General features: G+C 48.6%; 1 protein-coding gene and 1 long non-coding RNA gene across 3 annotated transcripts in view; one reads left to right on the forward strand and one right to left on the reverse strand.

Moving 5' to 3' along the window:
* The window catches only part of PDLIM1 (PDZ and LIM domain 1), a 44,766-nt gene extending 18,975 nt beyond the window's left edge, over positions 1–25,791 (forward strand). For both annotated transcript variants that reach the window (XM_045785069.2, XM_087862883.1), the window contains exons 4-7: positions 3,230–3,429; positions 18,015–18,166; positions 24,755–24,872; positions 25,292–25,791. In XM_045785069.2, coding sequence (XP_045641025.2) covers positions 3,230–3,429; positions 18,015–18,166; positions 24,755–24,872; positions 25,292–25,478 — 657 coding nt within the window. In that variant the 3' untranslated portion in view covers positions 25,479–25,791. The remainder of the gene's footprint in view (positions 1–3,229; positions 3,430–18,014; positions 18,167–24,754; positions 24,873–25,291) is intronic.
* Positions 13,347–26,181, reverse strand: part of LOC123783993 (uncharacterized) — an 86,386-nt gene continuing 73,551 nt past the window's right edge. Inside the window, exon 2 of the long non-coding RNA XR_015724768.1 lies at positions 13,347–14,097. This is a non-coding gene — a long non-coding RNA (uncharacterized LOC123783993). The remainder of the gene's footprint in view (positions 14,098–26,181) is intronic.

Below are 26,181 nucleotides of genomic sequence, written 5' to 3' on the forward strand. Positions count from 1 at the left end.
TGCATGGTGCACTGGGTGTTATACACAACTAATGAATCATGGAACTTTACATCAAAAACCAGGGATGTACTGTATGGTGACTAATGTAATATAATAAAAAAATATTATTATTAAAAAAGGGGGAAACTTCAGAATGTCTAGAACATTTGTGTGAAATTACTCGTGCCTGGCCTACTCCTTTTACAAAGTATGTGTCTTGGATACATTAATGAATTATTAATAGTGAGTTTATAAATAGGGGTGCCTGACTGAGTCCAGTGGAGCCCACGACTCTTGAACTCAAGAGTTGTGAGTTCGAGCCCCATGCTGGGTATAGAGATTACTTAAAAATAAAAAGATCCTTAAAGAAAGTTAATAGATTGATAATGGCTTTTGTGTGGATAAATTGAGTGGTTGTGTATAAGTCATATTTTCTCAGAGGTATCCATTAAAATTTCTGAGATGTAGTCACACAACATTTTTTTCATTAATATAAAAAAAAATCATACTCAAGAAATCCTAAGAGTTACATTAAGGACCATTTTGCATCTGTCATTTCAAAACCGGTATGAACATGTTATTCTGTACAGCTCCTGTAAGGAAAGCTGACAGAATGGCACTCAGTCTGTAAACCAGCAGTTATGCAGACTAATTTTATTTTTTTATTATTTTTTAAAAGTTTATTATTATTTTTTTTTAGTAAGCTCTATACCCAACATCGGGCTTGAACTCACAACCCCCACATCAAGAGTCTCAGGCTTTTCCAACCGAGCCAGCCAGGCACCCCATGCAAACTAATTTTAAACATGCCTCTGTTAATTCCAGTTTCCTGAGACATTCGTAGCCACTTCACTGAATTTACTATAAATGTTAAGTTTCAATGTGTTAAGCTCTCATATATTTTACAATACATAAGGAATGATTTTGTTTTAATTTGGTCTACCTAAAATGTTATTTTCACTTAAATAGGTAATAGTTTCAGTTATACTTTTTATATGTCTTGATTGAGTTTTCATCATAAACATATAATCCGGTCCCTGTATTAATATTTTGAAGGTAGTTCTCTTCCTTAAAAAAAAAGAATTTAAAAGATTCTTTACAAATACTCTAACATCTAACTTGGGTATATTTTTCTTTTGATTCCAGTAATTCTTTGTTCGTATGAAGAACTTCCTACTCTCCTTTTTCCAAAACCTTCTACTTCCAGTCATTCTAAAATAAAGGAATGAGTAAGAGCAGAGTTCATCTATAATTAAAAGATCTGTTAGTTCATGTAATGCCAACCACCACCCCAGCTTATCTGAGGTCAGAATAGTTACACACCTAGTTTATATTTCCTCATTATTGAGTTTCCTTGGAGACTGATAAATACAAAGCCCAAACAATTACATCATCCCTTCCAAAAGGCAGGCCCTGAATTAACCGCCTGACTTCTGGAAAGACCAGTATTCACATGGGGTTAGAGATATTCCTTTTATGTACAAAACAGATACATTCTCGGAAGATTCCCTATAAAGTGAAAAATCAGGATTTCCAACCGGAATAATTTTCTGTTGACTTCCCTTCTCATTGGAAATGTGTTTCTAGGGAGGGAGAAGGGACTGGACACTGGTCGCATGTCTGCCGTTTGCCATCACTGTGCTTGCTACACTGTGTCACACCAAGTCCCCGTGAGGGAGGCTGTACTGACTTCATTGTAAAGATGAGAAATGGGCTCAGAGAGCTCTAACTTGCCCGCAGCCAAACAGGAATTGACAGGGGAAAATTGAGCCAAGACCGAAAACTCGGAATCTTCCTTGGTGCTCAGCATCCTGAGCTGCTCTGGGGAATTCTGGGGAATTGCTGTGGAGAGAACAGAGCTGTGCCAGAGTCCCGAGCCACCACCGATTTGCAGATGCCCTGCTGTTAGTGACGATGTATTATTCCTCATGGTAGCTGTGCCATAAAATTTACTTAACCATGCTTTGAGGACTGCTAAAGTTATTTTCTTAACTAATTATACTTCCCTTTTTTGGCAGGTGATCTCTGTGTACTTAGCTTTTGTCCAATGTGGACGAAGTGAACTCAATGTAATTTCTACATTGAAACCTCACTGGTTCCAACTTGTTAAAAAGGAAGCCTATCTGAATAGTGAAAAAGAAATCTCAATCATAAAAATATTTTCTTGTCTTTTATTCAGATCAGTACACAGTGATTTAAGCTGTTATTTTTAATGGTCATGTTTTCTAAGAAAGCGTGAAAGACTTGGAAGTTTTGGTGAAAAAGAAAGGGCAAAAAAAAAAAAAAAAAGGAGGAGCAACAGAAGACCAGGACTCTTTTGGGGCCAGTTGTTCTGGGCCTGGGTGTTAAGAAAGAGGCCAGGATTCAGGAAAGTCCTGTGTTGGGGAACGCACAAATATGGTGCAGGTTGAGTTTAGTGGCTGCATAGACCGTGCTGTGGGGTTGCTCCAGAATGTTCGTGCAGACTGCACCTTTCTAATTACGTTGTCAGAAAAGCCATGATTTTTAAGAACAGGAATGTTAGTGTCAAAAGTGTCTTAAAGCAGCTCTGAGCTCTCTTAGGTGTAGGAATTGTCGGGCTAGGCAGTCCAGGGAGGGGGCGGAGGGCGCTGTCTCAGGTTACAGAAGGAGGAACTCGGGGCATGGACCTCTAACAGGTAGCTCCTTGCCTTCCTCTGGTGAGCCCTGGCCTTTTCCTGCAAGAAAGCGCAGATCCCGTGCGCCTTTTACCCCTTCCTGCCCGAGCACGAGCCCGCTCTGCCTTGTCAGCAGCTGCTGCGCCCCAGGGGCCCCCGGGCTTCCTATCTTGCTTGTCGAACCCGCAGGATCCTAGGGAATTTGTCTCCACCTTTTATCATCTCCTGCTCCACACTGACCCAAGTGACTTCCTGTTCTTCTCCTCCTTGTGCCGTAATCCCTCTGGAATGTGCCCTGAAAGGGTGTATCAGCTCCCGCTTGGATCATGACGGCCCTTGGCATCCATGGGTGTCATGCCCAGGGGGCCCAGCGGCAGGCCAGGCCTGACTGGGCCTCAGGGAAGAGTGAGAAGGCTTTGCTGGTGTGTGAAGCCGCACCCTGGCCTATCTTGAGACTTCCCCACTTGTTGCCTGCGTGTCTCGTGGGCATGTCAGAGCCCCCCCCGCTGAAGTCTGGGGTGGACCCAGGGCCCCTGTAGCTTGCTTTCTGGCCCTCAGCCCACACTGTCCCTCGAGGGGTGTGCACTGATTGCTCTTCTGATCTCTGCCCACAGGAGATCCTGCACATAGGGAGTGCCCACAACCGGAGTGCCATGCCCTTCACCGCCTCACCGGCCTCCAGCTCTGCCCCCAGGGTCATTACAAACCAGTACAACAACCCAGCTGGCCTCTATTCCTCTGAAAACATATCCAACTTCAACAACGCCTTGGAGTCAAAGACAGCAGCCAGTGGGCAGGAGCCGAACGGCAGAGTGTAAGTAGCCCTTGAATCCCCCCTACAGGCCAGTCCTGGGAAAGGCTGTTCACAGCAGCACCAGGCTCGTCCAGGCAGGTGGAGGGAGGCTGAGCCGCCTCGAGGCCAGAGAGAAAAATATCTGTTTTAGCACCGTGCTTTCTGCATTCATTTTCCTTATTTCTAAAAAGGGGCAAGTACCACCTGCCTTGTCGGGTTGCTGTTAACATAAGAAGTAATGTGTAAAATGCCAGTACTGTGCCTGGCACGAGCAAATCAATTACTCACCGAGACCTGTGTTCTTATTTTCTGGATTTCTCGGGTTGTCGTCATCTTCCCAGTGATCATCTTCCTTCTTTGGCAGCCCTACTGATTTCTGAGAAATTCTTTCGTATTTATAGTTCAGGGCTTCTCCTTGTGTTCACCATCTGATCTGAGCAAGGGACAAGTACTTCATGATGCAGTTTTTGTGAACGAGTGTTTGCTTTTTTCCTCCAGAGCAGCCCAGTAGAAACAATAGAAATTTGTGAGGATATAAATGTGTGTCTGTCGGAACAGGTTCTGATCGGAGGCAGAGGTGGGGTGGAGGGGCTGCAGATGGACAGCACAGAGAGGTCTAAGGAAGCATCTTTCTCAGGGCTGGGGAGGCCTGTCCCCTCCTGTCGCTAGCCATTTGGCCACAGTTGCCTCGAAGTCTTTATCCGAAGTACCCTCTGGCTTCCCAGCAGAGGGGGCCCAGTGTCTGTCCATCCCAGACTCTTTGGTTGGTTGCTTGCTTGGTTTTTTAAGTAGGCTCCATCCCCAGCCTGGAGCCCAACTCAGGGCTTGAACTCATGACCCTGAGATCAAGACCTGAGCTGAGATCGAGAGTCGGATGCTTAACCGATTGAGCCACCCAGGCGGCCCATCCCAGATTCTTTGAAGATGAATCCAGAAACACTGGGGATACCACAGCCCATGGTAAAATAACTGGGTTTGAGTATGCAGAATAGGAGGTGGGACCAGTTCTCTGTGAGTGAAAAGATGATGGTCTAGGTTATGCGTTGCCCCCTCACACACCCAAAGTTGGGAGGGAAGATAAGGACCTGAGGGCAGAGCTCGGAGTGCAGACAAGGGGGAGCAGAGTGGCCTGTAAGCAGCTCCACATGCAACACGCCTAGAGTGGCTCCAGCAGCTCCGCTCATTCATTAATGTCTGCTGATCGATTTCACCGAAACGGAAGCCGAAAAGCCTTTTTTAAAATCTGAAACCTGATTTTTAAATGTTGGTGACAGTTGAATTGGTTGGAAAGTAGCATGTGGTCCAAACCTTCTCTGATCTGTGAGCATCTTTCCCACTTGGAATCCTCAGTTCTTGTTCCCACTGAAGCCCGTTTGCTGTTCAGTTTCTCCCCAATTCACCTTTAACGAGAATCTGCCCAGCTCTTAGGGTGAGTAAATTGCAAACCCATTGCTTCAGACGCAGGGTAGGAGAGGTTAAGGCACGGGAGGTTCCAGGCGACTTAAATGTGTGGAAGGGGCTGTCGTGGGGATCCTTCCCAAGGACTCCCTCACCAGACTATGCAGATAGTCGCCCTCTCCCTGGAAAAGGGAGATAGACGTAATTGGGCACCCTCTGCATGCAGGTCCCTGTGCCCAGCACTGAAAGGCTCTGCGATTTCCTTTAAGTTTCTTAGAGTCTAGAAGGAGGGACTGTTTGCTGCATGACTTTGGCTTTACAAATGTTCCAGGTTACTGACATTGCTTGTAGCAACCAAGGCAAGGTGGCTACTAACACTGCTTCTTGCCCCAAATTCCAGTTCCTGCAGGGCCTTAGTGGCTTGGGATGACGATGCCCTTCCAGGTGACTGCGGGGGCATTTGGGGGTACCTGAGAAAGAATGTCGTTCTGGGTCCCCTGGGCTTTCCCCGAAGGGAAGCTTTCTCTTATCCAGCCCCGTGGGGAGCCAAGTGGCCGAAACTCCAAGGGCCATGATTCCTGTTCTTTGCTGCTTTGGTGCAGGGAGAGAGGCTGAGGACGTGACCCTCTTTTACTGTCCCGGAGTGGAATGTTCCATGATCTGGATTTAATAACCCAGGAAATGACACATCCTTAATTGAAAGAACTGCTATGCATTGGGAGAAATATGTGCCTGGGGAGTGTTTTTAGTCTGGCTTTGGCGGTTATTCCTTCGTTAATATCTTCTTTCTTCCCTCACGCTCCCCACCTGCTCCCCCCGTCCAGTCTGAAACAATTAAGTCTGCAAGTGTCTGGACACTTGCAGGCCTTTCCTGCCGCCCCTGTCCCCTCCTGTCGCAGACCTTCTGGCTGCAGCAGGCTCTGAGTCTTTCTTGATATCAAGGCTCTCCTTTCAGATTTTCTCAGCACAGGGGGCCGAGCTTCTGCCTCACCCCAGACTCTGAAGATAAATCCAGAAAACAGTGGGAATACCGCAGCCCATGGCAGAGGCAGTGCCCGCAAGGGCCATGCTGCCCATCGTGGGGCTCTGCTTACTAGCCTGCTTTCGAGAGGCCACTGTGTTCTCAGCAGGGAGAAACTGTCCTGCGCGGCCGGCAGTCACCGGGTAGCTTGCTTGCTCAGTCAGCAGAAGTCCCAAGCGCTCACTCACCCCCGCTGTTTAGTCTGTAACATTCACTGAGGTTCCAGAATTGGCTCATTTCATACTTGGCGTCTGAGGTCATCACCGATTCCCTGGGGCTCACTGTTGCGTTTCTTTGTCCCATGCACTTCAAAGCAGCCCAGTGTGTGTGTGGCTCCCTGTCTCGTTGGGCGTCCCGGGGCCGCGTCCCCATGTGACAAGAATATAGACAGCATTGCTGTTTCCAGATTAAACTGGGATGGCAGGCAAGCGGGCACCATCTGCCGCCTGCCTCCCAGCACACACACAGCTGAGTGGGACAGCCTTTGGGGCCATTCAGCTTAACAGTCGTTTATTGAGTACCTGCTGTATACCACGTGGGTGGAGGAAATGTTGCTCTGTTCACCTGCCCTCTGACCTCTTTCAACTGACTCGAAGGGCTCTGGTCATTTTCTGGTAATTCAGGGCCTGGATTTCTTTGTAGATGGGATGCCGCTTTATACGCTCGCGAAGGTACAGGCCTCGTAGGTGGAGGGCCCATGAATTCCAGGCAGGCCTCTTACCTAGGGCAGCCCATGTAACTTCTGTGAGACTCAGCTTCCCCGCCTCTAAGGCGCACGGAATGTTTTCTGTCCCCCCAGCAGGTTATTTAGAGAATGCACGGAGGTGTGCAGAAAGCACCCCGCACAGGTGCTCTGTGAGCGCCGGTTGTCACTGATTTCCCTGCCTGTGAGGCCCCGTACCCATCGCTTCTGAGTCCTGGGGGCTCCAGAAGGGCAGAAGTGTGTGGCTAAGTGCTCTGGAGAAGATGTTGCTATGACTTCCGGTAGACTTTCTTTCCAGCACTGTAGCTCGAGTCCCGCCGGCCGGTACAGGCCGTCACCTTCCTGAGGGAGTGCTGGCCTCTTCGTGGAATGAGCGGCTGGGCTCCCTTAACCAGCACAGTAGTCTGAAGACACCGGCTCCCCCAGCTTGTGTTCTCAGGCAGTGCCCTCCCTCTCCCCGTGTACTGATGCGGCATATTTCTAAGCAGGCGCACTGGAAATAAAGGGACGCATTGTTCACTATTCAGTGATACCAGAGGGATTATATTAACCCTGACTCCTTCAGAGCTGGAGCAGAAGAAAATCTCTCTCATGACGGTGGCCGTTTACCCCCTAGCTAAACTTGCCTGCAGCCCCCAGAAAACTGGCTCTGGGGTCTGGGCGTTCCTCCCTCTTCCCCCGGTGCCCATAACGACTGCTCTGGTTTCTTATGACAGGTCCAACATCTAGGCCTTTGAAGACTAAAACTCTGGGAGCCTTCTGGCTAGGCTCCTTTTCCAAAAAGGATTATCTAGCATTTCTCAGTACTGCATGTTGTGGTGAACGATGGGGCAGCCAAGTTGAGGCACCTCAGACTTGAAGAGTTTTTCCGAGTCAGCCTGCATCCTTCATCCCTGCTGACATGGGCACCGAGTACTAAAATCTCTGCATTGTTTCCAGTTAGCGCTTAACCCTCCCTCATGTGGGGAAAAGATTTCTTAGGCTTCATTAAACTTTCTGTTTTAAAGTAATTGTAGATTCACATGTGGTCATAGAAAATAATAGAGAGAGGCCCCTATGCCCTTTATCCAGTTCCCCTCAGTGGTACCAGCTTGAAAACTACAGCACAATATCAAAAGAAGAATGTTGACATCAGTATGGCCAAGACAGAGAAGATTTCCGTCACCGCAAGGTCCCTCGTGTTGTCCTTTGATAGCCACACCTACTCCTCCCACCCCCTCACCTTCCTTAACCCCTGGCAGCCGCTAATTTGCTATCCATTTCTATACTTTTGTTATTTCAAGAATGTTCTATTAATGGAATCATACAAGAGGTGACTTTTTGGAATTGGCTTTTTTTACTCAGTATAACTCATTGGAAATTTATTTGATTTATTCAGGTGGTTTTATGTACCAATAGTTCCCTTTATTCCTGTTCTAAGAATTTTTTTTTCATTGTGGTAAAAAATACTTAAAATATACCATCTTAACCATTTTTAAGTGTATAGGACTGGTAACTATATGCACATCATTGTGCAACAGATCTCTAGAACTTTTTGTCTTGTGAAACTGAAATTCTGTATCCACCGAACAGCCTCCCTTTCCCCTACCCCTCTGGGCAGAGGGAGAGGGAGAGAGAATCCTAAGCAGGCTCCACACCCAGGGAGAGCCTGTCATGGGCTCGATCATACAACCCTGAGATCACGACCTGAGCTGAAATCAAGGGTCTGATGCTTGACTGACTGAGCCCCCCAGGCACCACTCCCACTCTGTTCGTAGGAGTGACTACTTGAGATAACCTCACCTAAGTAGAATCCTGTGGTGTTTGTCCTATTGTGACTGGTTTATTTCACTTAGCATAATGTCGTCAAGGTTCATCCATGTTGCAGCATGTGACAAGATTTTTTTAAGGCTCAGGAATACTCCATCGTCTGTATGTACCACATTTTCTTTATCCATTCATCCCCAGTGGACAGGCTGCTCCCACCCTCAGAGATTGTGACTAATGTTGCAATGAGCAGGAGTATGCAGTATCTTTTTGAGATCCTGATTTTAATTCTTTTGGCTAGATACACACAAAAATGGGATTGTTGGATCATATGAGTAATTTTATTTTATTTTATTTTTTTGAGGAAACTTCATAGCGTTTTTCTATACTGCTGTGCTGTTTTACATTCCCATCAACAGTGCACGGGGTTCCAGTTTCTCCATTCTTACCGACATTTGTAGTTCTTTGGGTTTTTGGGTTTGGTTTGGGGATTTTTTAGTTATTTTTGTAGCAGCTATTCTATATCCTTTCATATGGTTGCTGGCCAGTACGTATCTTTATGGAGAAATGTTTGTTCAAGTCCTTTGCCCATTTTGTTTTTAAAGATTTTATTTATTTATTTGACAGAGATAGAGACAGCCAGCGAGAGAGGGAACACAAGCAGGGGGAGTGGGAGAGGAAGAAGCAGGCTCATAGTGGAGGAGCCTGATGTGGGGCTCGATCCCAGAACGCCGGGATCACGCCCTGAGCCGAAGGCAGACGCTTAACCGCTGTGCCACCCAGGTGTCCCCCTTTGCCCATTTTTAAAATCAGGTTATCTGGGGTTTTTGTTGTTGTTGTTGTTGTTGTTGTCATAGAGTTGTAGGAATTCTTTATATACTCTGGACATTAACCCCTTATCAAAAATATGGTTAGCAAATATTTTCTCCTATCCCATAGATTGCCTCTTCACCCTGTTGTTTCTTTTGCTATGTAGAAGCTTTTTAGTGTGATGTACTCCCATTTGTCTAATTTTGATTTTGTCGCCTGTGCTTTTGGTATCATGTTCAAGAAATCATTTCCAAGACTGATATCCCAAAGCTTTACCCCTATGTTTTCTTATAGGATTTTTATGGTTTCAGGTCTTATATTAGGTCTTTAATCCATTTTTTAGTTGATTTTTGTATATGGTGAGATAAAGGTCCATTTTCATTCTTTTATATAGTGATACCCAGTTTTATCAACACCATTTTTTGAAGAGACTATCCTTTCTGCATTGCGTGTTCTTGGCATCCTTATCAAAGATCATTTTGACCATATTTCCCAGGTTCGCCCCCCCACCAGGCTCTGTATTTTCTTCCACGGTCTATATGTCTGTCTGTATGCAGGTCCCACACTGTTATGATTACTGTAGCTTCGTAATATGTTTTGACATCAGGAAGTGTGATGCCACTAGTTTTGCTTTGCTTTCTCAAGATTGCTTTGGCTATTTGAGGTCCTTTTGAGATTTCCTATGAATTTTAGGATGCTTTTTCCTATTGCTGCAAACAACACCACTGAGTTTTTGATGGGGATTACACTGAATCTGTAGATTGCTTTCAGTAATGTAAACATTTTAACATTATTAATTCTTCCAGTCTATAAACATGGGTGTCTTTCCATTTATTTGTGTCCTCTTTAATTTCTTTTATCGGCGTTTTGTAGTTTTCAGTGTACAAGTTTTTCATCTCCTTGGTTAAGTTTATTCTCACAGATTTTATTCATTTGATGCTATTTTAAATGGGATTGTTTTCCTAATTTTCTTTGTGAATTGTTCATTGTTAGTGTATAGAAACACAATTGATTTTCGTGTGCTGATTTTCTATCCTGCAGCTTTGCTGAACTCCTTTATTCTAACAATTTTTTTGTTTGTGGATCTTTAGGATTTTCTATGTATGAGATCATGCCATCTGTAAACAGAGATAATATTACTTCTTCCTTTCCAATTTGGATGATTTTTATTCCTTTTCCTGCCTAATTTCTTAGGCTAGAACTTCAGTACTATATCGAACAGAAGTGGTGAGAGTGGGCATCCTTGTCTTTTTCCTGAGCTTAGGGGAAAAACTTTCAGTTTTTCACCATTAAGTATGTTAGCTGTGGGCTTGTCATGCATGACCTTTATTATGTTGAAGTAATTTCCTTCTGTTCCTGATTTGTTTAGTGTTTTTATCACGAGAGTGTGTGGAATTTTGTCAAATCTATTTTCTTGATCAACTGAGATGATCTTGTGGTTTTTATCTTCCATTCTGGTAATGAAGTGTATCGCACTGATTGATTTTGGTATGTTGAGTCATCTTTGCATTCTAGGAATAAATCCCACTTAGTCATGGTGTATAATCATTTTAATGTGCTGTTGAATTCTGTTTGCTGAGGATTTTTGCATCAATACTATTAGAGATATTGGTCTGTAGTTTTATTTTCCTGTGGTACCTTTGTCTGCTTTTGGTATCAGGGTAATGCTGGCCTCATAGAATGAGTTTGGAAGTGTTCCCTCCTCTTCAGTTATTTGGAAGACTTTGAGAAGGATTGGTTTCAATTCCTCTTCTTTTTTTAATATTTATTTATTTATTTGAGAGAGAGAGCATGAGCGTGGGAGGGGAGGGGCAGAGGGAGAGGGAGGAGAGAGAGAGAGAGAATCCCAAACAGACTCCCTGCTGAGCGTGGAGCCCTACACGGGCCTCAGTCCCACAACCGTGAGATCATGACCTGAGCCAAAGTCAAGAGTCAGACGCCCAACCAGCTGAGCCACCCAGGTGCCCTGGTGTCAGTTCTTTAATTGTTCGGTAGAATTCTCCAGTGAAGCCTGGTCCTGGGTTTTTCGTTGTTGGGAGACTTTTGGTTACTGAGTCAATCTTGTTATTTATTATAGGTCTGTTCAGATTTTTTCCTTTCATGATTTCATTTTGGTAGGTTATATGTTTCTAGGAATTTATCCGTTTCTTCCAGGTTTGTACATATTGTTCATAATAATCTCTTTTGATCCTTTTTATTTCTGTCAGATCCACTGTTACTGTCTCTTCTTTCATTTGTTTTTTGTTATTTGAGTCTTCCCTCTTTTTCTTAGTCTAGCTAAGAGTTTATCAATTTGTTGATCTTTCTAAAAAAAAAAAACCAAATTCTTAATTTTCCTTATTGATCTTCTGTCTGGTTGTTCTGTCCTGATTTGTCTTTATTCCATGGTATGGATGTACCACAGTTTGTTCAACCATTCACCCATCGAAGGACGTCTGGGTTGTGCCTGGTTTTCAGCTCTTATAAATAAAGCTGCTATAAACATTTATGAACAGGTTTTTGTGCAACCATAAATTTTTATCTCTTTGGGATAAATGCCCAGGTAGTTAGTTACATGTTTAATTTTATAAAACTGCTCAGCTGTTTTGCAAAGTGTACCGTTTTACGTTCCTACCCACAAGGTCTGAATAATCAGGTTTTTCCTTATCCTCTCTAGCATTGGGTGCTGTCACTGTTTTTTATTTTAGCCATTCTCATAGGGGTGAGTAATATCTTATTGTGGTTTTCATTTGCACTTCCCTCGTGGGTAGAGATGTCAAACATCTTTTCATGAGCTTTTATTTGCCATCAGCATATTCGCTAGTCCTTTTTTGGATATCCAGTTTCAGATCCCCCAGCTTCTCAGCCTCAGCTGCTTTTTCAGAAGCTGCCACCCCCTAGGGAAGAGGGACAGTACGCCTGATGGGGCCAAAGAGCAGACGTCAGATGGCGGTGCGATGTACCCATGCAGATGGACAGGATTCTGTGCAAGCGCAGCGTCATCTGTGGGTAACAGAGCTCTAGGCTCCCCAGCCTGCCGGGCCGCCTCCCAGATCTAAGGAGGCAGGCAGTGGCCGCCAGCAGTCTTTCTCAGCAAGTCCAACCACTTTGTCTGTAGGGCTGAAGCCATTTTTACAAGTGCAGGTGAAGAATGCCAATGACATTGACTCACTCACTGCCCGCCCACCCACCCATGTGTCATTCGTTCCCATTCCCTTTTGAAAAGAAAACAGGTATGTGGGTAATCATAGGGGTAATTCTCCCCAGGTTACCTCTCCCTCTCCTTCTCTTTCTCTGTCTTTCCCGGTCAGCCTCCCGGGGCACTTGGGGTACTCAGGTCCCCGGCTGGAAGCAGAGTCAGCTGCGTCGATGAAAGTTCAAAGAGCGAAAATGCCTTGCTGCTGCCAGGGAAGGTCAGAATGGAAGCAGAAAGACTCATCAGCAGGTCACTGTGCTGCTGCGGTGGGGGGAAGGGAAGCCCGCCACCAGCCCTGTCCACTGCGGCCGGCTGGTCCCTGCCTTTGTCTGTCTCCCTCCCACCCTCAGGGGCCTGTGGGAGCCTCCCACCCCCCAGGCGTGTGATGGGCCACCTTGAGGAGTGGTCTTCACCCAGGCAGGAGTAGAGTCCAGCTTCCCCGCTCTGCCTGTGAGACACTTGAGGTTACCCAGGGTTGCTCCTCCCTGCTGGACGGGAGCGAGAGGTCTGGCTACCCACATGGCCTCCAGTGCCACCGCTGGAGGTGTGGTGGCCTTGTTACTGCTGAGCGGTGGTCAGGGTCCTCGCTTCCCACCGGGCTTTTTCATCCCAGCTGCATAGGGATGAAACTCGGGCTCCCGACTGGGCCTTCTCTGATGCCACCCGGGAGGGTCCTTGTGGTGCCTCATCACAGCCTGGTGAGGGCAGAAGGCTGGACTTCCCACTGGCCACTTCTGGCACTTGGCTGGAGGAAAAATGTTCCTGCTTCCCAGTGTCATGTCAGGCTGGCCGCCCCTTTCTTGGTCATTTGGTGAGAGAGAGCAGGTCCTCGGGGCTCTTGTCTGTACTCACTGCCCTTTCTGGGTTGCTGCCTCTTCAGCTCCTTGTCTGGGAGATCTGTGAGGCAAAAAGAAAACTCAGGGAACTCACCAGGGTGTTCTTCCTCGGTCCCAAGTCCCCCATCTGGTGTGGCTTCTGCTTCCTTCCCAGTGTCATATTCTTGGCTATGTGATGTCCAGGGATTTTAGTTGTACTTAGTGGGTGCAATAGGGAAAAGTATGTCTACTTCGCCTTCTGGGAGAAAGTTTTTTTTTTTTTTAATTTTATTTATTTATTTGAGAGAGAGAGAGGGTATGAGCCGGCGGAGGGGCAGAGGGAGAAGCAGACTCCCTGATGAGCAGGGAACCCGACAGGAAGCTCGATCCCAGGACCCTGGGATCATGACCTGAGCCGAAGGCAGACGCTTAACCAACAGAGCCACCCAGGAGCCCCTGGGAGAAAGATTTTTATGAAGAGAGTATCTTCCCCCTGCCAGGATGCTTCTTATAATTCAAGTAATGCCCCTTGCTGTCCCAGACTCTGTCTCACACACAGTTTTAGGGAGGAGGCAGAGGTGACTCACTATGCGAGAACGTGTGCCGTGAAGGTTGTATCTGCAGTGGGAATGTTTTCTCGCGGCCTGCTTGTGCAGGTGGGTGTTATGTAGGGATCATCAAGTTGCTGCACAGGTGCTGGCTCAAGTTTAAAAAAATTTAAAGCTCCCCTTATGTCCCCACTCTGGCCACCTCATTATTTCGATGGTATGGACTTTCATCCCAGGGCTGCTGTGTTGAGCCATGTCCCAGATCCAGGGGTCTGCTGTTTTCCGTCCTTTTGGACCCTCTGACCTTCCCCCCAGCTGCTCCTTTGGCTGGAGCAGGCCCAGGGGTCACACAGGGTCAGCAGGCTCGTCCTCCAGAATCTTCCTCTGCAACTGGAAATTTCTTCTCATTCCAAGGACCACTGGCATCCTCGAACACCTGGCTCTCACTGGGGGACATGCCCTGGGGTCCGGGCCTAAAAGAGTGGGAGAAAATATGAAGCATTTAAGTAACATGTTAACAAAACATTAAACACTCAGCACCAAGTGTGACTTGGGGAGAAACAGGAACTAGGAACAGTGTAATGTCTGGTTAGCCCAAAGGAGTTGAGTTTTTTGTTTTTTGAAGGAGTTGAGTATGATTAAAAGCTTGTATTTTGTTATTAAATGGGAAAGACTGGGTTCAGAAGAACATGGTATAACTTTCACTGCCCCCTCCTACTTCTTTCTCTGGTGACTCAGCTATGTCCATTGTATTTTTGAAACCTTATCACTATAGAATTCTTTCTTCCATTGTTGTTACTATATATGAAAAATGAGAATGCTTTTTTTTTTTTTTTGCTCCATTTCTTATGCATGTTTTTGTCCTAGAATTACCTTTGTAACATATTCAGGATATTATTTTTGTTTTTGTTCTGTTTTTTTTTTAAAGAAGATATTGATTTTTTTTTTCTTAAATTACAGTATAGGTGAAGGGTCCTCTTCATTCCCATCACCTGTTTCTCCCATCTTCTCACCCCTCCACCCATCTCCCTTCTGGTAACCATCAGTTTGTTCTCTCTACAGTTAAGAGTTTTTGGTTTATCTTTTTTATTCTTTGTTTTGTTGATAATACTGTTTTTGAATTAGATGTATCAATCCTTGAAATAAGCAGTGGATATTAAATATGTTTTATAAATTGTCAAGTGGTAGAACAGTATAATCATTATTTGAAAATAGTTGATTGTTTTCCTTTTTTTTTTTTTTTTTTTTTTTTAAAGATTTTATTTATTTATGTGACAGAGAGACAGCCAGCGAGAGAGGGAACACAGCAGGCGAGTGAGAGAGGAAGAAGCAGGCTCCCAGCCGAGGAGCCCGATGTGGGACTCGATCCCGGAACGCCGGGATCACGCCCTGAGCCGAAGGCAGACGCTTTAACGACTGCGCTACCCAGGCGCCCCTGTTTTCCTTTTTTTTAATCACAGAAAAGCTTTACAAGACTATGTGTTGGAAGAATATGTGATGACCTTGTGGTTTGAGCTTTGTCATTTTTAGTGTTCCCTTGGTGGCTTCCAGACATAACAACATACACCAAAGAAGGGGAAGAATTCTCCCAAGAACATTCCATGGTCTGTTCTTGATTTTAAAATAGTTCTAAGTGTAATAGGAAAAAGGATTTATCAAAATAATGTAATATATTTATATAGGGCAAGCTCAGAACGCAAGACTCACGGAGAGAGTCAGGCATACAACTCAGACAACTGAACAGGTGGGCCAAGAGGAAGACTATGGCCCTTGGTGAGGACCACTCCTCAAGGTGGCCCATCATGTGCGTGGGGGATGGGAGGCTCCCACAGGCCCCTGAGGGTGGGAGGGAGACAGACAAAGGCAGGGACCAGCCGGCCGCAGTGGACAGGGCTGGTGGCGGGCTTCCCTTCCCCCCACCGCAGCAGCACAGTGACCTGCTGATGAGTCTTTCTGCTTCTATTCTGACTTTCCCTGGCAGCAGCAAGGCATTTTCGCTCTTTGAACTTTCATCGACGCAGCTGACTCTGCTTCCAGCCGGGGACCTGAGTACCCCAAGTGCCCCGGGAGGCTGACTGGGAAAGAGAAAGAGGGGCACATGGGTGGCTGAGTGGGTTGAGTGTCCAACTCTTGATTTCGGCTGGGTCGTGATCTCAGGGTTGTGAGATCCAAGCCCCATGTGGGGCCCCTGTGCTGGACATGGAGCCTGCTTGGGATTCTCTCTCTCCTCCCTCTGCCGCTTCCATTGCTTGCGTGCTCATGCGCTCTCTCTCTCCAAATGGATAAAATCTTTAAAAAATATATAAAGAGAAAGAGAAGGAGAGGGAGAGGTAGGTAACCTGGGGAGAATTACCCCTATGATTACCCACATACCTGTTTTCTTTTCAAAAGGGAATGGGAACGAATGACACATGGGTGGGTGGGCGGGCAGTGATTGAGTCAATGTCATTGGCATTCTTCACCTGCACTTGTAAAAATGGCTTCAGCCCTACAGACAAAGTGGTTGGACTTGCTGAGAAAGACTGCTGGCGGCCACTGCCTGCCTCCTTAGATCTGGGAGGCGGCCCGGAGGGCTGGGGAGCCTAGAGCTCTGTTACCCACAGATGACGCCGCGCTTGCGCAGAATCCTGTCCATCTGCATGGGTACGTCGCACCGCCATCTGACGTCTGCTCTTTGGCCCCATCAGGCATACTGTCCCTCTTCCCTAGGGTGTGGCAGCTTCTGAAAAAGCAGCTGAGGCTGAGAAGCTGGGGGATCTGGGCCTAGGACGCTGGGCTGCTATTTCCCTGGCACACCCCTGGGAGGTCCTGCTGCCCTCTAGGGTCCCCTGTGACACCGTACAAGTAGGGAGAGGGTGTTGCACATTGATCTGTTTGGCAATTTCCCTTCACCCCCCTCATACCTGCTGAGCCTGGGCCCAGTGCCAGGCACTGATCTGGGGTTGGGAATGTGCTAGTGAATAAGACAGACCAAGACCCTGTCCTCCTGGGGCTCACTGTCTAGGGGGTGAGGGACAGTGAGGACAGAGACAGATGGACATAGAGTCCGTGGGATGAAGGTGAGACACAACGGGGGCAGGGGGAGTTTAGCAGGGACATCTGAGTGGAGATGGGAGGGGAGTGCGGCCCCCGTGGGGCGATCTGGAGCCCTCCGGGCACCAGGAGCAGTAAGCGCAGAGGCTCTGAGGCTGCCACGTTCTGGAAACAGAACAGAGGCTGGTGTGACGAGAGCTGAGCAATCAGGGGCTGGCAGGCCATCTGTTTAGAGAGGGAAGCAGAGCTGCATTCTTCAGGGCTTTTCTACTTTTTGTCATGAGTATTTACTCCAAAGAAGATGAAATTGATTGAACTAGTATTTTGTTATTAGAAGTGTAAATATTTGGTTCTAAGTCAGATGAGAACACTTGGGGCCACGTCACGACACAGTGTGATTCTCGTGTTTAATAGGTCACTGCGGCCTCCGTTTGGGAATAAGACTGTCCCGGGGCTGAGAATGACAGCACGGGGACAGGTGACCAAGGTGGTCCATTGTGCGGGTCAGCGGTGGCGGACTGGACACACGGTGGGGGTGGGGGTGCTGAGAAGGAGACTCAGGACAGACTTTGCAAACAGAGCTTACTGGAGTCTCCTCCTCTTACCCCTTCCCAGACCAGGCAGCAGAGGCTCCTGGCCTGGAAAAGCCTAGAAAACGGGCCCTGGGGGGAACGGGCCCCAGCTTGGCCTGTCCTGTCCTGGGGGACCGAGCTCAGTCCTCAGCCCCTCCCTTGCCTCCGACCGCACGTTCCCGTGTCCAGGGCCCTTGCGGTTTTCAGCCTCGCCACCGGCCCTGTGAGCTGGGCCAGGCAGAGACCGTCTGAGTTGTAGGTGAGGAGCCCCGAGCCCTTGGCCCCAAGTGCTGCGAGTTCACGGAGACACACTCGCTGATAGCACTCTGAAACGGTCTGATATGGTCAGGAAGAAAGAACGCTTTCTGCTCTGTGAGAAGCGTGCGTGCGGCCCATACTGAGGGGGCCCAGCCAAGCTTTTAGTGGTCAGGTTGTGGTTGACATTTCTCTTCTAAATTTTCGTTTGACGTAATGTTGTTTATGTAATTAAGAAAGCAGCACAGCATTCCCATCCCATGGGATTATGCCAAAAAGTAATCCCGTTACTGAAAGTCTGTGGGAAGATAGCCTCTCACTGCTCTGAAGCAGTAGCCAGTGCGGACAGCAGACAGCTCATCGTCCTGGCAGGACGGCTGTGGCTGCGTTCAGAGTGGGCTCTGTCCAGTGGCATCATTTCCAGCCACACTCTGATTCAGGGGTGTCTTCACTTGGAAGGGGGTGCCTGGTGAATTTTTTTTTTTCTAACTTCTGACATGTCCTCATGAATTTCCAAACATTCTTTACAGCTTAGACCATTCTCAGCCTCCAAGCGGACTCGTCATTGACAAAGAATCTGAAGTTTACAAGATGCTTCAAGAGAAACAGGAGTTAAATGAGCCCCCGAAGCAATCCACTTCATTCCTGGTTTTGCAGGAAATTCTAGAGTCTGAGGAGAAAGGTAATCTACCCTGCGTGCACGCGTGCGGTCAGAGGCTCTCGGGCAAGGCCAGGGTCAGGGTCAGTCGTGGCTGAAACAAAGGCGAGTACAGTCCTGAGTGGGTGGAAGCACTGAAAAGCATGGCTTTTAAACTGCTAGAAACTCAGAGGGAGAGAGAATGAAAGAGCTCCCAGCCACACCTGGCCAGCTGTTTCCTGTCATATGAGCTTTAGGCTGATGTCAGGGTGACATTGACTGTTGCGGGATTCTCTTCATCTGTCCCTTGGCCATTTGTTTGGTTTGAGCCCACATCCCATGCTTCCGTGGTGGCTGACGTGTGTGACTGGGTGAAGGCCATGGGCCGCGACAAGCAGAAGGAAAGGAATCAGCAACAGAGAGAAGCTGGGTGCGGGGCGGTATGTTTGTTCTTGCTCTCTGGTAGATGGACTCCTGAGAGCCAGAGAACCCCCAGTTTGGCCACATTTTCCCTGTGTGACCTTTCCGGGCCTGTTTTCTCCTCGGTCAGTTGGGGGCCAGAATCCTCTCCTCTAAGCTTGGTGTGAGGATCCAGTGTCTTCCTGTACGGCACAAACGCCCCCACCGTGACCGGCACACAGGACGTGCTTCACGCCTGTGGTTTTGTTTGCAAACCTTATCCAGAGGCTCCGGGCCAGCCTCAGCTCACCCAGGGTGTGAGCTCTGGTGCCTGAGACACCCGGGGACCACCATGTGGCTCGGCATCGCGGACAGCCCCCCCCCCCCCCACTTGGCTCTGTGGCCTTCCCCGAGGCGCAGGTGTTTCACGGGAGACCTGCTTTCCCTCGTTCTCTCTTCCTTTCCCCAAAGTGCGCTCCTGTGAAGAGACAGCTGGTGATGCAGACAGTGAAACCTGCTTCACCCGCCCCGAGGGAGGGAGCAACTTGCTTGCTCGGGGCCTCCAGTGAGGGCCACTCTGCAAGAGTACCTCCCACTCCCAGCCCCCCAGCTCCAGGTTTGGCTTCCTGGGAGTTCCTGAGCTGAGAATTCCCTACTGACAGAACCCAGACCCCAGGCTACTTAGAGAAATCATCAGTTTACGAGAGCGGGAAGTTACGGGAAGTTCTCCTTTTATGCTAAAAGGATATTGTTCTACCAGCAATTAACCCCTTTGCTTGTTGTACCTGTGCATTTTGGAAGGAATAAGTCATATTCTGTATGAAGTTTCAGTATTAGGGCCAACTGACAAGTGACTTGGGGATCAACCCTGGAGGATGACCGTTTTATCAAAACATGTGAGAGACCACAACTTACTCTACTCTGAGTAAGTGGGTGCAAAACCCTTCAATTAAGAGAGGAAAAGTCAGTCCGTTCCAGCCCAAACTAGGACATAGATTCTGCAGGTCTCATCTAGTCAAATTGCCCTCATGTCACAGAGAAGGACCTAAAGCCCAGGGCCACCAAGCTGCCCTGAGGTAGCAGTTCCGTGCTCATCAAGATCTGAACTCCTTCCATCTTGTGCTCCATCTACCAAGCCCGTGGCTTCCATTCTCAAGGTTACCTCATGGCCCTATTTGGCAGCTGGTGCTCCAGCCATCATGACCACATCCAGGCACCAGGAAGGAAGAAGGGCTGAGTGGGACTCCTCCTTTCAGACAAGCCAGCTTTTTCTTTCCCAGAAGTCCCGCACTAGCATTCCATTTAATTTGACCAGGATTTAGTCACATGGCCACATCTAGTTGAGGGAGAGTCTGAGAATTATAGTTCTTTCCTCCCCGGGATGGATATCATCTTGCCCCCCAAAAAATAAAAATTTTGCTAAAAAGAAGGAAGATAATGGATCTTATAGTCTCTCCCATATCTCTTAATATGTAGTTGCAGTAAATTTTCACGGAATGAAACAGAAGTTCTGGTCCATACATCTGCCGCTTGCAGAAAGCTCTTGGGGGAAGGAACTCAAATGTCTGTTTTTATTCGAGATGAAATGGGCAAAATTCAAGGAAGTGTTTGGTACATAGTGAAGCACTCAGTGAGGGCTACTGTCATTCGAGAAGTCCTCGGGTTTGTAAAGCAGCACTGCCCTCACAGCACTGGCATCCAGGATCTGCCTGTGACCCACCCGGAGACCGCAAGCGGGTTACCCATCTCTCTGAGCCCTAGCTTCTGCACAGGTCCAGCGAGGCTAATAATGGCTACTTCACAGATGTTGTGTTGTTGTTGTTGTTTTTAAGATTTTATTTATTTATTTGAGAGTGAGTGAGAGAGAACGAGCAGGGGGGAGGGGCAGAAGGCGAGGGAGAAGCAGACTCACCCCTAAGCAAGGAGCCTGATGCAGGACTCGATCCCAGGACCCTGAGATTATGACCTGAGTTAAAGACAGATGCTTAACCGCTTAACCAGCTGGGCCACCCAGGTGCCCTTCACAGATGGTTTAAAGCATTAAGACAGATGGTGCACGTAAAGTGCCAGGCCCAGTGTCGGTGAGGCCCCACATGGGAGGCTTGGCTGCCGCAGGGTTTGGTGATTAACCTCCAGAAGATTCAATGTGGGTCTTCTTTTGGATGAAATTCAACCTCTGGACTGAAAGAAAAGGTCCTAGGTTTCTCAAACTTCATCTTGCTCTGGGTCAAATTCCAGATTTGCAGGGAACAAGGCGGCTTTATTCTGTATTTTCAAGTTGTGGTGAACTACAGCTAGCATAAGATCTACTGTCTTAACCATATTTAAGTGCACAGTTTGGTGGCATTAGCTACACCCACCCGCAGACCTCCATCTTGCAGAACTGAAGCTCGGTACCCGATCATCACTCGCTCCTCGTAGCCCCCTCCCCCAGCCCGTGGAAACCACCATTCCACTTTCTGTTTCCACGAATGTGACTGCGTCCAGCACTTCCTGTGAGGGGAATCATACAGCATTTGTCTTTTGTGACTGGCTTGTGTCACTTCGCATAATGTCCTGAAGGTTCATCCATATTGTAGCAGGTGTCAGCATTTCCTTCCTTCTAAGACCGAATATTCTACAGTGTGTCTATAGCACGTCTTGCTTATCACCCATCTGGCCATTTAAGGGGAATTTTAATGAGAGGAGACTTGGAAGGAGGCATCGGGGCGAAAACACAGTGGGCGCCTGGGGCTCTGAGATGAGAAAGATGGAGACTTGCTCAGGAAGTCCCGGTGTCCAGGGTCGTGGGAAGATCCTCACATGGTCTGGAGTCAGATCCTGGAGAACCACCAGGTGCTTAAGGACCACGAATTTGGTTCTTTGGTAATGTGGAGCCATGGAAGGTTATTGAGCAGCAAAGTGGGTAGAAAAAAAGCTGTGCTTTACTGAACCCATTGTCAGTTTTTCCCAGAAAGCATTGACATGCAAGTTTCACTGGAAAAAGAGAAATCTGGAAATTTTTAGAGCTTCCCAGAGTCCAGAGGGAGCTAATAGTTTTACTGTAAGCTTGCTGAGAAGGGCAAAATGACATTTCTTTGAGTTTGCGGTGTTGGCTTAAGTGAGAGAAGAAAATGGGGCCAGCAGGTGGCGCTGCAGGACTGAACACACCGCCAACTTCGCCCTGCACCCAGCTGCCTCTTGCCATGCTGTGCCCAGTTTCTCTCTCTCTCTCTCTTTCTCTCTTTTTAGAAAATCATGTCTACACTCAACCTGGGGCTTGAACTCATGACTTTGAGATCAAGAGTCTCATGCTGTACTGACTGAGCCAACTAGGTGACCCCTGCCCCAGGTCCAGGTTCATCCAGTTACTTCTCTTTATTTGGAGAAGGGACGTGGATTCTCCTACCAAGTGGGGCTCTCATATTCCTCCTTCCTTCTCTCCTGCCCTCCTGCAAATGCAGCCCGATCCTGGTAAATTTTCTGCTGGTCAAATGAGTCATGTGAAAAACAGCCCATCACCTGAGATCACAACCTCACCCAGCTGGTTCCCTGGGCAGTCGGTTACCCTTGCAAGCCATCTGCGTATGCAGAGATGCCACAGTCACCGCAATTCCTTCTTTCTCGGGGCGGGGCCCAGGTGGCTCTAGCAGCAGGAGCCTGCACGTGAGGAGGGAGCCAGTTTGGGATGTGTAGAGGCATGAAGCTGGCCACCCGGGCCCTTCTGAGATCCCTGTAGGGAGCCAGGATTAGGGTGACGGGGGGGCATTCGTCTTAGGTACAGAATTTAAGAGGGCACCAAAAAAACTCAACAATCCAACAATCCAGACAAAAATGATACTTCCATGCAGTGTTTTTTTTTAAATCACAATTAATGAAAAAAAAAAAGTAACAACAGAAGTTGAGACTGGGTTCAAGGAAGGGAGGAACGTTTGGGAAGGCAAAAAGGGATGTGGACTTGGGATGACCAAAGCGCCAAAGGCAGCTAACCGGGCGGCACCAAGCCTTCCCCCGCGCCTAATAGTAGAGCTTATGGTTGAAAAGAGTGGAAACCCTGGGGCTTCCTAACATCTGTCCCTCTCATGTGTCACCAGATGGACGTCTGTGTCGATCAGTTCCCAGTGCAGGAGGCTCCCTGCCCTGATGGGGGAGCCCTGAGAGACCACGCCATCCACACCCCATGATAGGGCCTTTAAAACAGGCTGCTTTTAAATATTCCCTCTTGCTATTCTCCATAAGGCACCCCGATCTCCCAGGCTGGCTGGCCCCTGGCGTTGGCCCGCAGTGGGCCGCAGAATGCCCTTCTTGTTCGTGTTCCGTGAGGGCTGCTGGTCGGGCTGTGGGTCAGCCCAGTGTGGCGGGGCTGGGCCTGGCTCCGTGAGTCTTCCTGTGCCAGGAGCCCAGCACAGGGAGGCGTCACTCTCGGGGCCTTGCTGCTAAGGCAGAGGTCGGAAGCTCCACGGGGACAGGACCAAACCACACAGGTGCACTTCCTGCTTCTGCCAGAACAGGGCTCCCATCCGCTCCCATTCCATTGGCCAAAACAAGTCATGGGGCCAAACGTAGACTCTGTGGCGTGGGGCGTGTACTCCACCGAGAGCTTGGTGCTGTAGACATTTGAGGCCAGGTAATTCCTCGTGGTGGGGCTGTTCTGTGCATTTTAGGACACTTAGCATCCGTGGCCTCTACCCTGTGGAGGCCAGAAGCACTGCTCTCCAGTTGTGACAACCCAAACTCTTCGCCCGGGGACAAAATCATCCCCAGTAGGGAATCATTGACCTACTGGGATGCCTGGCAGGGTCGGGAGGGGACACATAATTGTGGACAAAATACATAGTCCACCATCCTAGCCAATTATAAATGCCCCTTACTTGGATTCATCTCAAGTTTTGGTTCGGAAGCACCAGTCAACATAGGGGGACTCCTTTTCTAAAAGGACAAGGGAACCAGGGCCCTCATTTGTCAGCCCCAGGATTGCCCAGCCTGGCTGTGGTTACAAGATGACTCTCCTCACCCCTTCACCTTACACAGGAAACCATTTTCTTGCTCTTGTCCAGTGGTTCTCAAAGTGTGGTTCTGGGACCAGAAGCCTCAGCAGCACCTGAGAACTTACTAGAAATGCAACTTCATGGGCCCTACTCCAGGCCTCCTGAAGTAGAAAGGCTGGTGGTGAGGCCCAGCGAGCTGCATTGGAGTCAGCCCTCTACGTCGTTCTGCGCACAGGAATATTTGAGAACAGCTGCTTTGGTCTGAAGAAGTGGGTTTTAACCGGGGAAATAGAGTAGCATCTCCTGGGGCCCCTGCCTCTAGAGATGCTCCTTTAGCAGCTCTGGGGAAGAGCCTGGTCTGTGAATTTTAGGAAGTCTCTGCTGGTGCCTGGCCCGCTCACCGACGCCTGTTCAGAACCACGGTGTAGAGGCTTCTCTGGCTTCTTGGCCACAGCATGTTGGACCGAGGTAGGGACCATCAGGCCTTGGTCACGGCATTTCACCGTTCGCTTCTGTGCGTTTACAGAGCCTCTGGTGTATGCTCAGCCCCATGCTCGGCTCTGTGGAATGTCTCAAAGTACGTAAGACAGGGTCCTGGTGCTCCGGGAATCTGCAGTCCCGTCACAGCTGACGAGATGCTAACCAGCCGAATAGACGCAGTGACAGTCATTGTAATAGCGTGCCGTCGTTAAGCGCTCCCAGGGCACGGTGCTCTGAAGGCGCGCCGGGCCGCGCCCCCGTCCACCCGGCAGCCCCCGCGTTCCGGCGCCGACGTGCGGACCGCAGGAAGGTCGCCCGCTCTGCCCCGTAGCCGGCGGCCGTTACCTGGCTGCCTGCAGATGCGCTACTGTCAGGATTTTGTATTTCTTGTGGTGTGCGTTTCTTTCAGCATCTGAATACACTGTCTTTCGGTGATCGGGTAACGTCTTTATTTAGTCCACCTGTAGAAGTCATTGTGAGGTTCCCATAACGTAGGTGCGCGCATCTAATCAGAACGAAATGAGGGCTGACTTGGTGCCGGCTGTGTGGGACGGCTTTGTGTGTACTTTTTAATCCTTCCGTACCATGGTGAAGGGGAAAATGATCTCCTGTTTTATGGAAAAGGAAACTGAGGACCAGAGAGGTTAAGTAACTTTTCCAGGGTCACACAGCACTGTCAGGTCTGTTTGATTCCGGGAACTTGCTGGAACATATAAGTGACGCTGAAAAAGCTAACTGGAACTTCGGCAGCCCTTCCTGACCAACCCAAGTGTTTTCCTCATTATAGGGGATCCCAACAAGCCCTCAGGTTTCAGAAGTGTCAAGGCTCCGGTCACCAAAGTGGCTGCATCTATTGGCAACGCCCAGAAGTTGCCCATGTGTGACAAATGTGGCACCGGCATTGTGTGAGTATCTGCCTCGCCCCGGCGTCTGAGGCCCCGCAGGTGGGGTAAACCATGCAGCTGTGGAAAGTGCCAGATGTTGCCCATTTTGGGTGTGATGGGGAAGAATTCCTGCCTGGGAAATGGAGCAGAGAGGCCAAGTAGGCCTTTATGTCCAGAGGCAGGTGTGAAGGTTCTCCTTAGCCACGGAACCCTGAGGGTGTGACTCATGTCAAACCAGAGAAAGGGCTGCTCTGTTGAAGAGGGAGGGCTTCACGAGTAACGTCTGTGGAGCCCAGGAACGAGCAGCTGCTTTATGACTGGAGGCCAGTTCTGAGGCCCTGGTCTGCCCTTTGATGGGCCCCATGGAAGGACCCCCCGGCCCTGGTGCCTCCTTCGGGTGCTTGTCACTAACGGAGCCCTTTCCTGCCCCCCTCCTGCAGCGGTGTGTTCGTGAAGTTGCGGGACCGCCACCGTCACCCTGAGTGTTACGTGTGCACTGACTGTGGCACCAACCTGAAACAGAAGGGCCACTTCTTTGTGGAGGATCAAATCTACTGTGAAAAGCACGCCCGGGAGCGGGTCACACCCCCTGAGGGCTACGACGTGGTCACTGTGTTCCCCAAGTGACCCAGCAGATCTCCTTCTCTCCATGCTCTGGCCCTCTCCTCTCCTGAAAGTTCTGGCTGACTTTGGTTTTATCCTTGCTCATTAAACACCACGTCTCCCTGCCTCTGCTAACTGACTCACTGGCTGTGTGGCACCTGCTTTTACATTTAACAGAGGATTGTTTTGTTCCGCGTCCCCTTGCCAGCATCCCTGGGTCTTCTCTTTGCCTCAGTTCATCTCTGCTGCCAGTGGACATCAGCCACATTTGAACCAAACCAAATTGAATATGTCTGACGTTGATTTCGTTTTTACTCAATAAATTTATAGACTCCAAGGCAGTGTGGTGTCTGTCTGTCATTTCCCCATGCGTCCTCTTTCCCATCTCAAGCCAGATGAGATTTCTGAGGCCTCTGCTCTTGTCTTGGGTTCCCCACTTCTCTGAGATTTGCAGGCCTTCTCCTCCAGGTGTGAGAAGATTGACATCTGAATGAGCCGTGTTCTCACCTTTCTTTGAAGCTTGCTCCAAATTCTCTTTCTCTGATGCTAATACAAGATCACCCTCGTTATGTTGTAACGAAATGATGTCTTCTTTTCTCTCTGGCTGTTCTGGGATTTATCTGAGGACATGAATGCTTCCCAAATAAGAGATGGAGAGCGTTACCGGTTGGCCTTCGAATATTCCCTGATGAGTCCCTCTCCAGGCTGCTTGCTGCCACTACAGCTC

Source organism: Ursus americanus, chromosome 6 (assembly GCF_024610735.1).
Source record: "Ursus americanus isolate L20-20 chromosome 6, mUrsAme1.1.p, whole genome shotgun sequence".
Lineage (NCBI taxonomy): Eukaryota > Metazoa > Chordata > Mammalia > Carnivora > Ursidae > Ursus > Ursus americanus.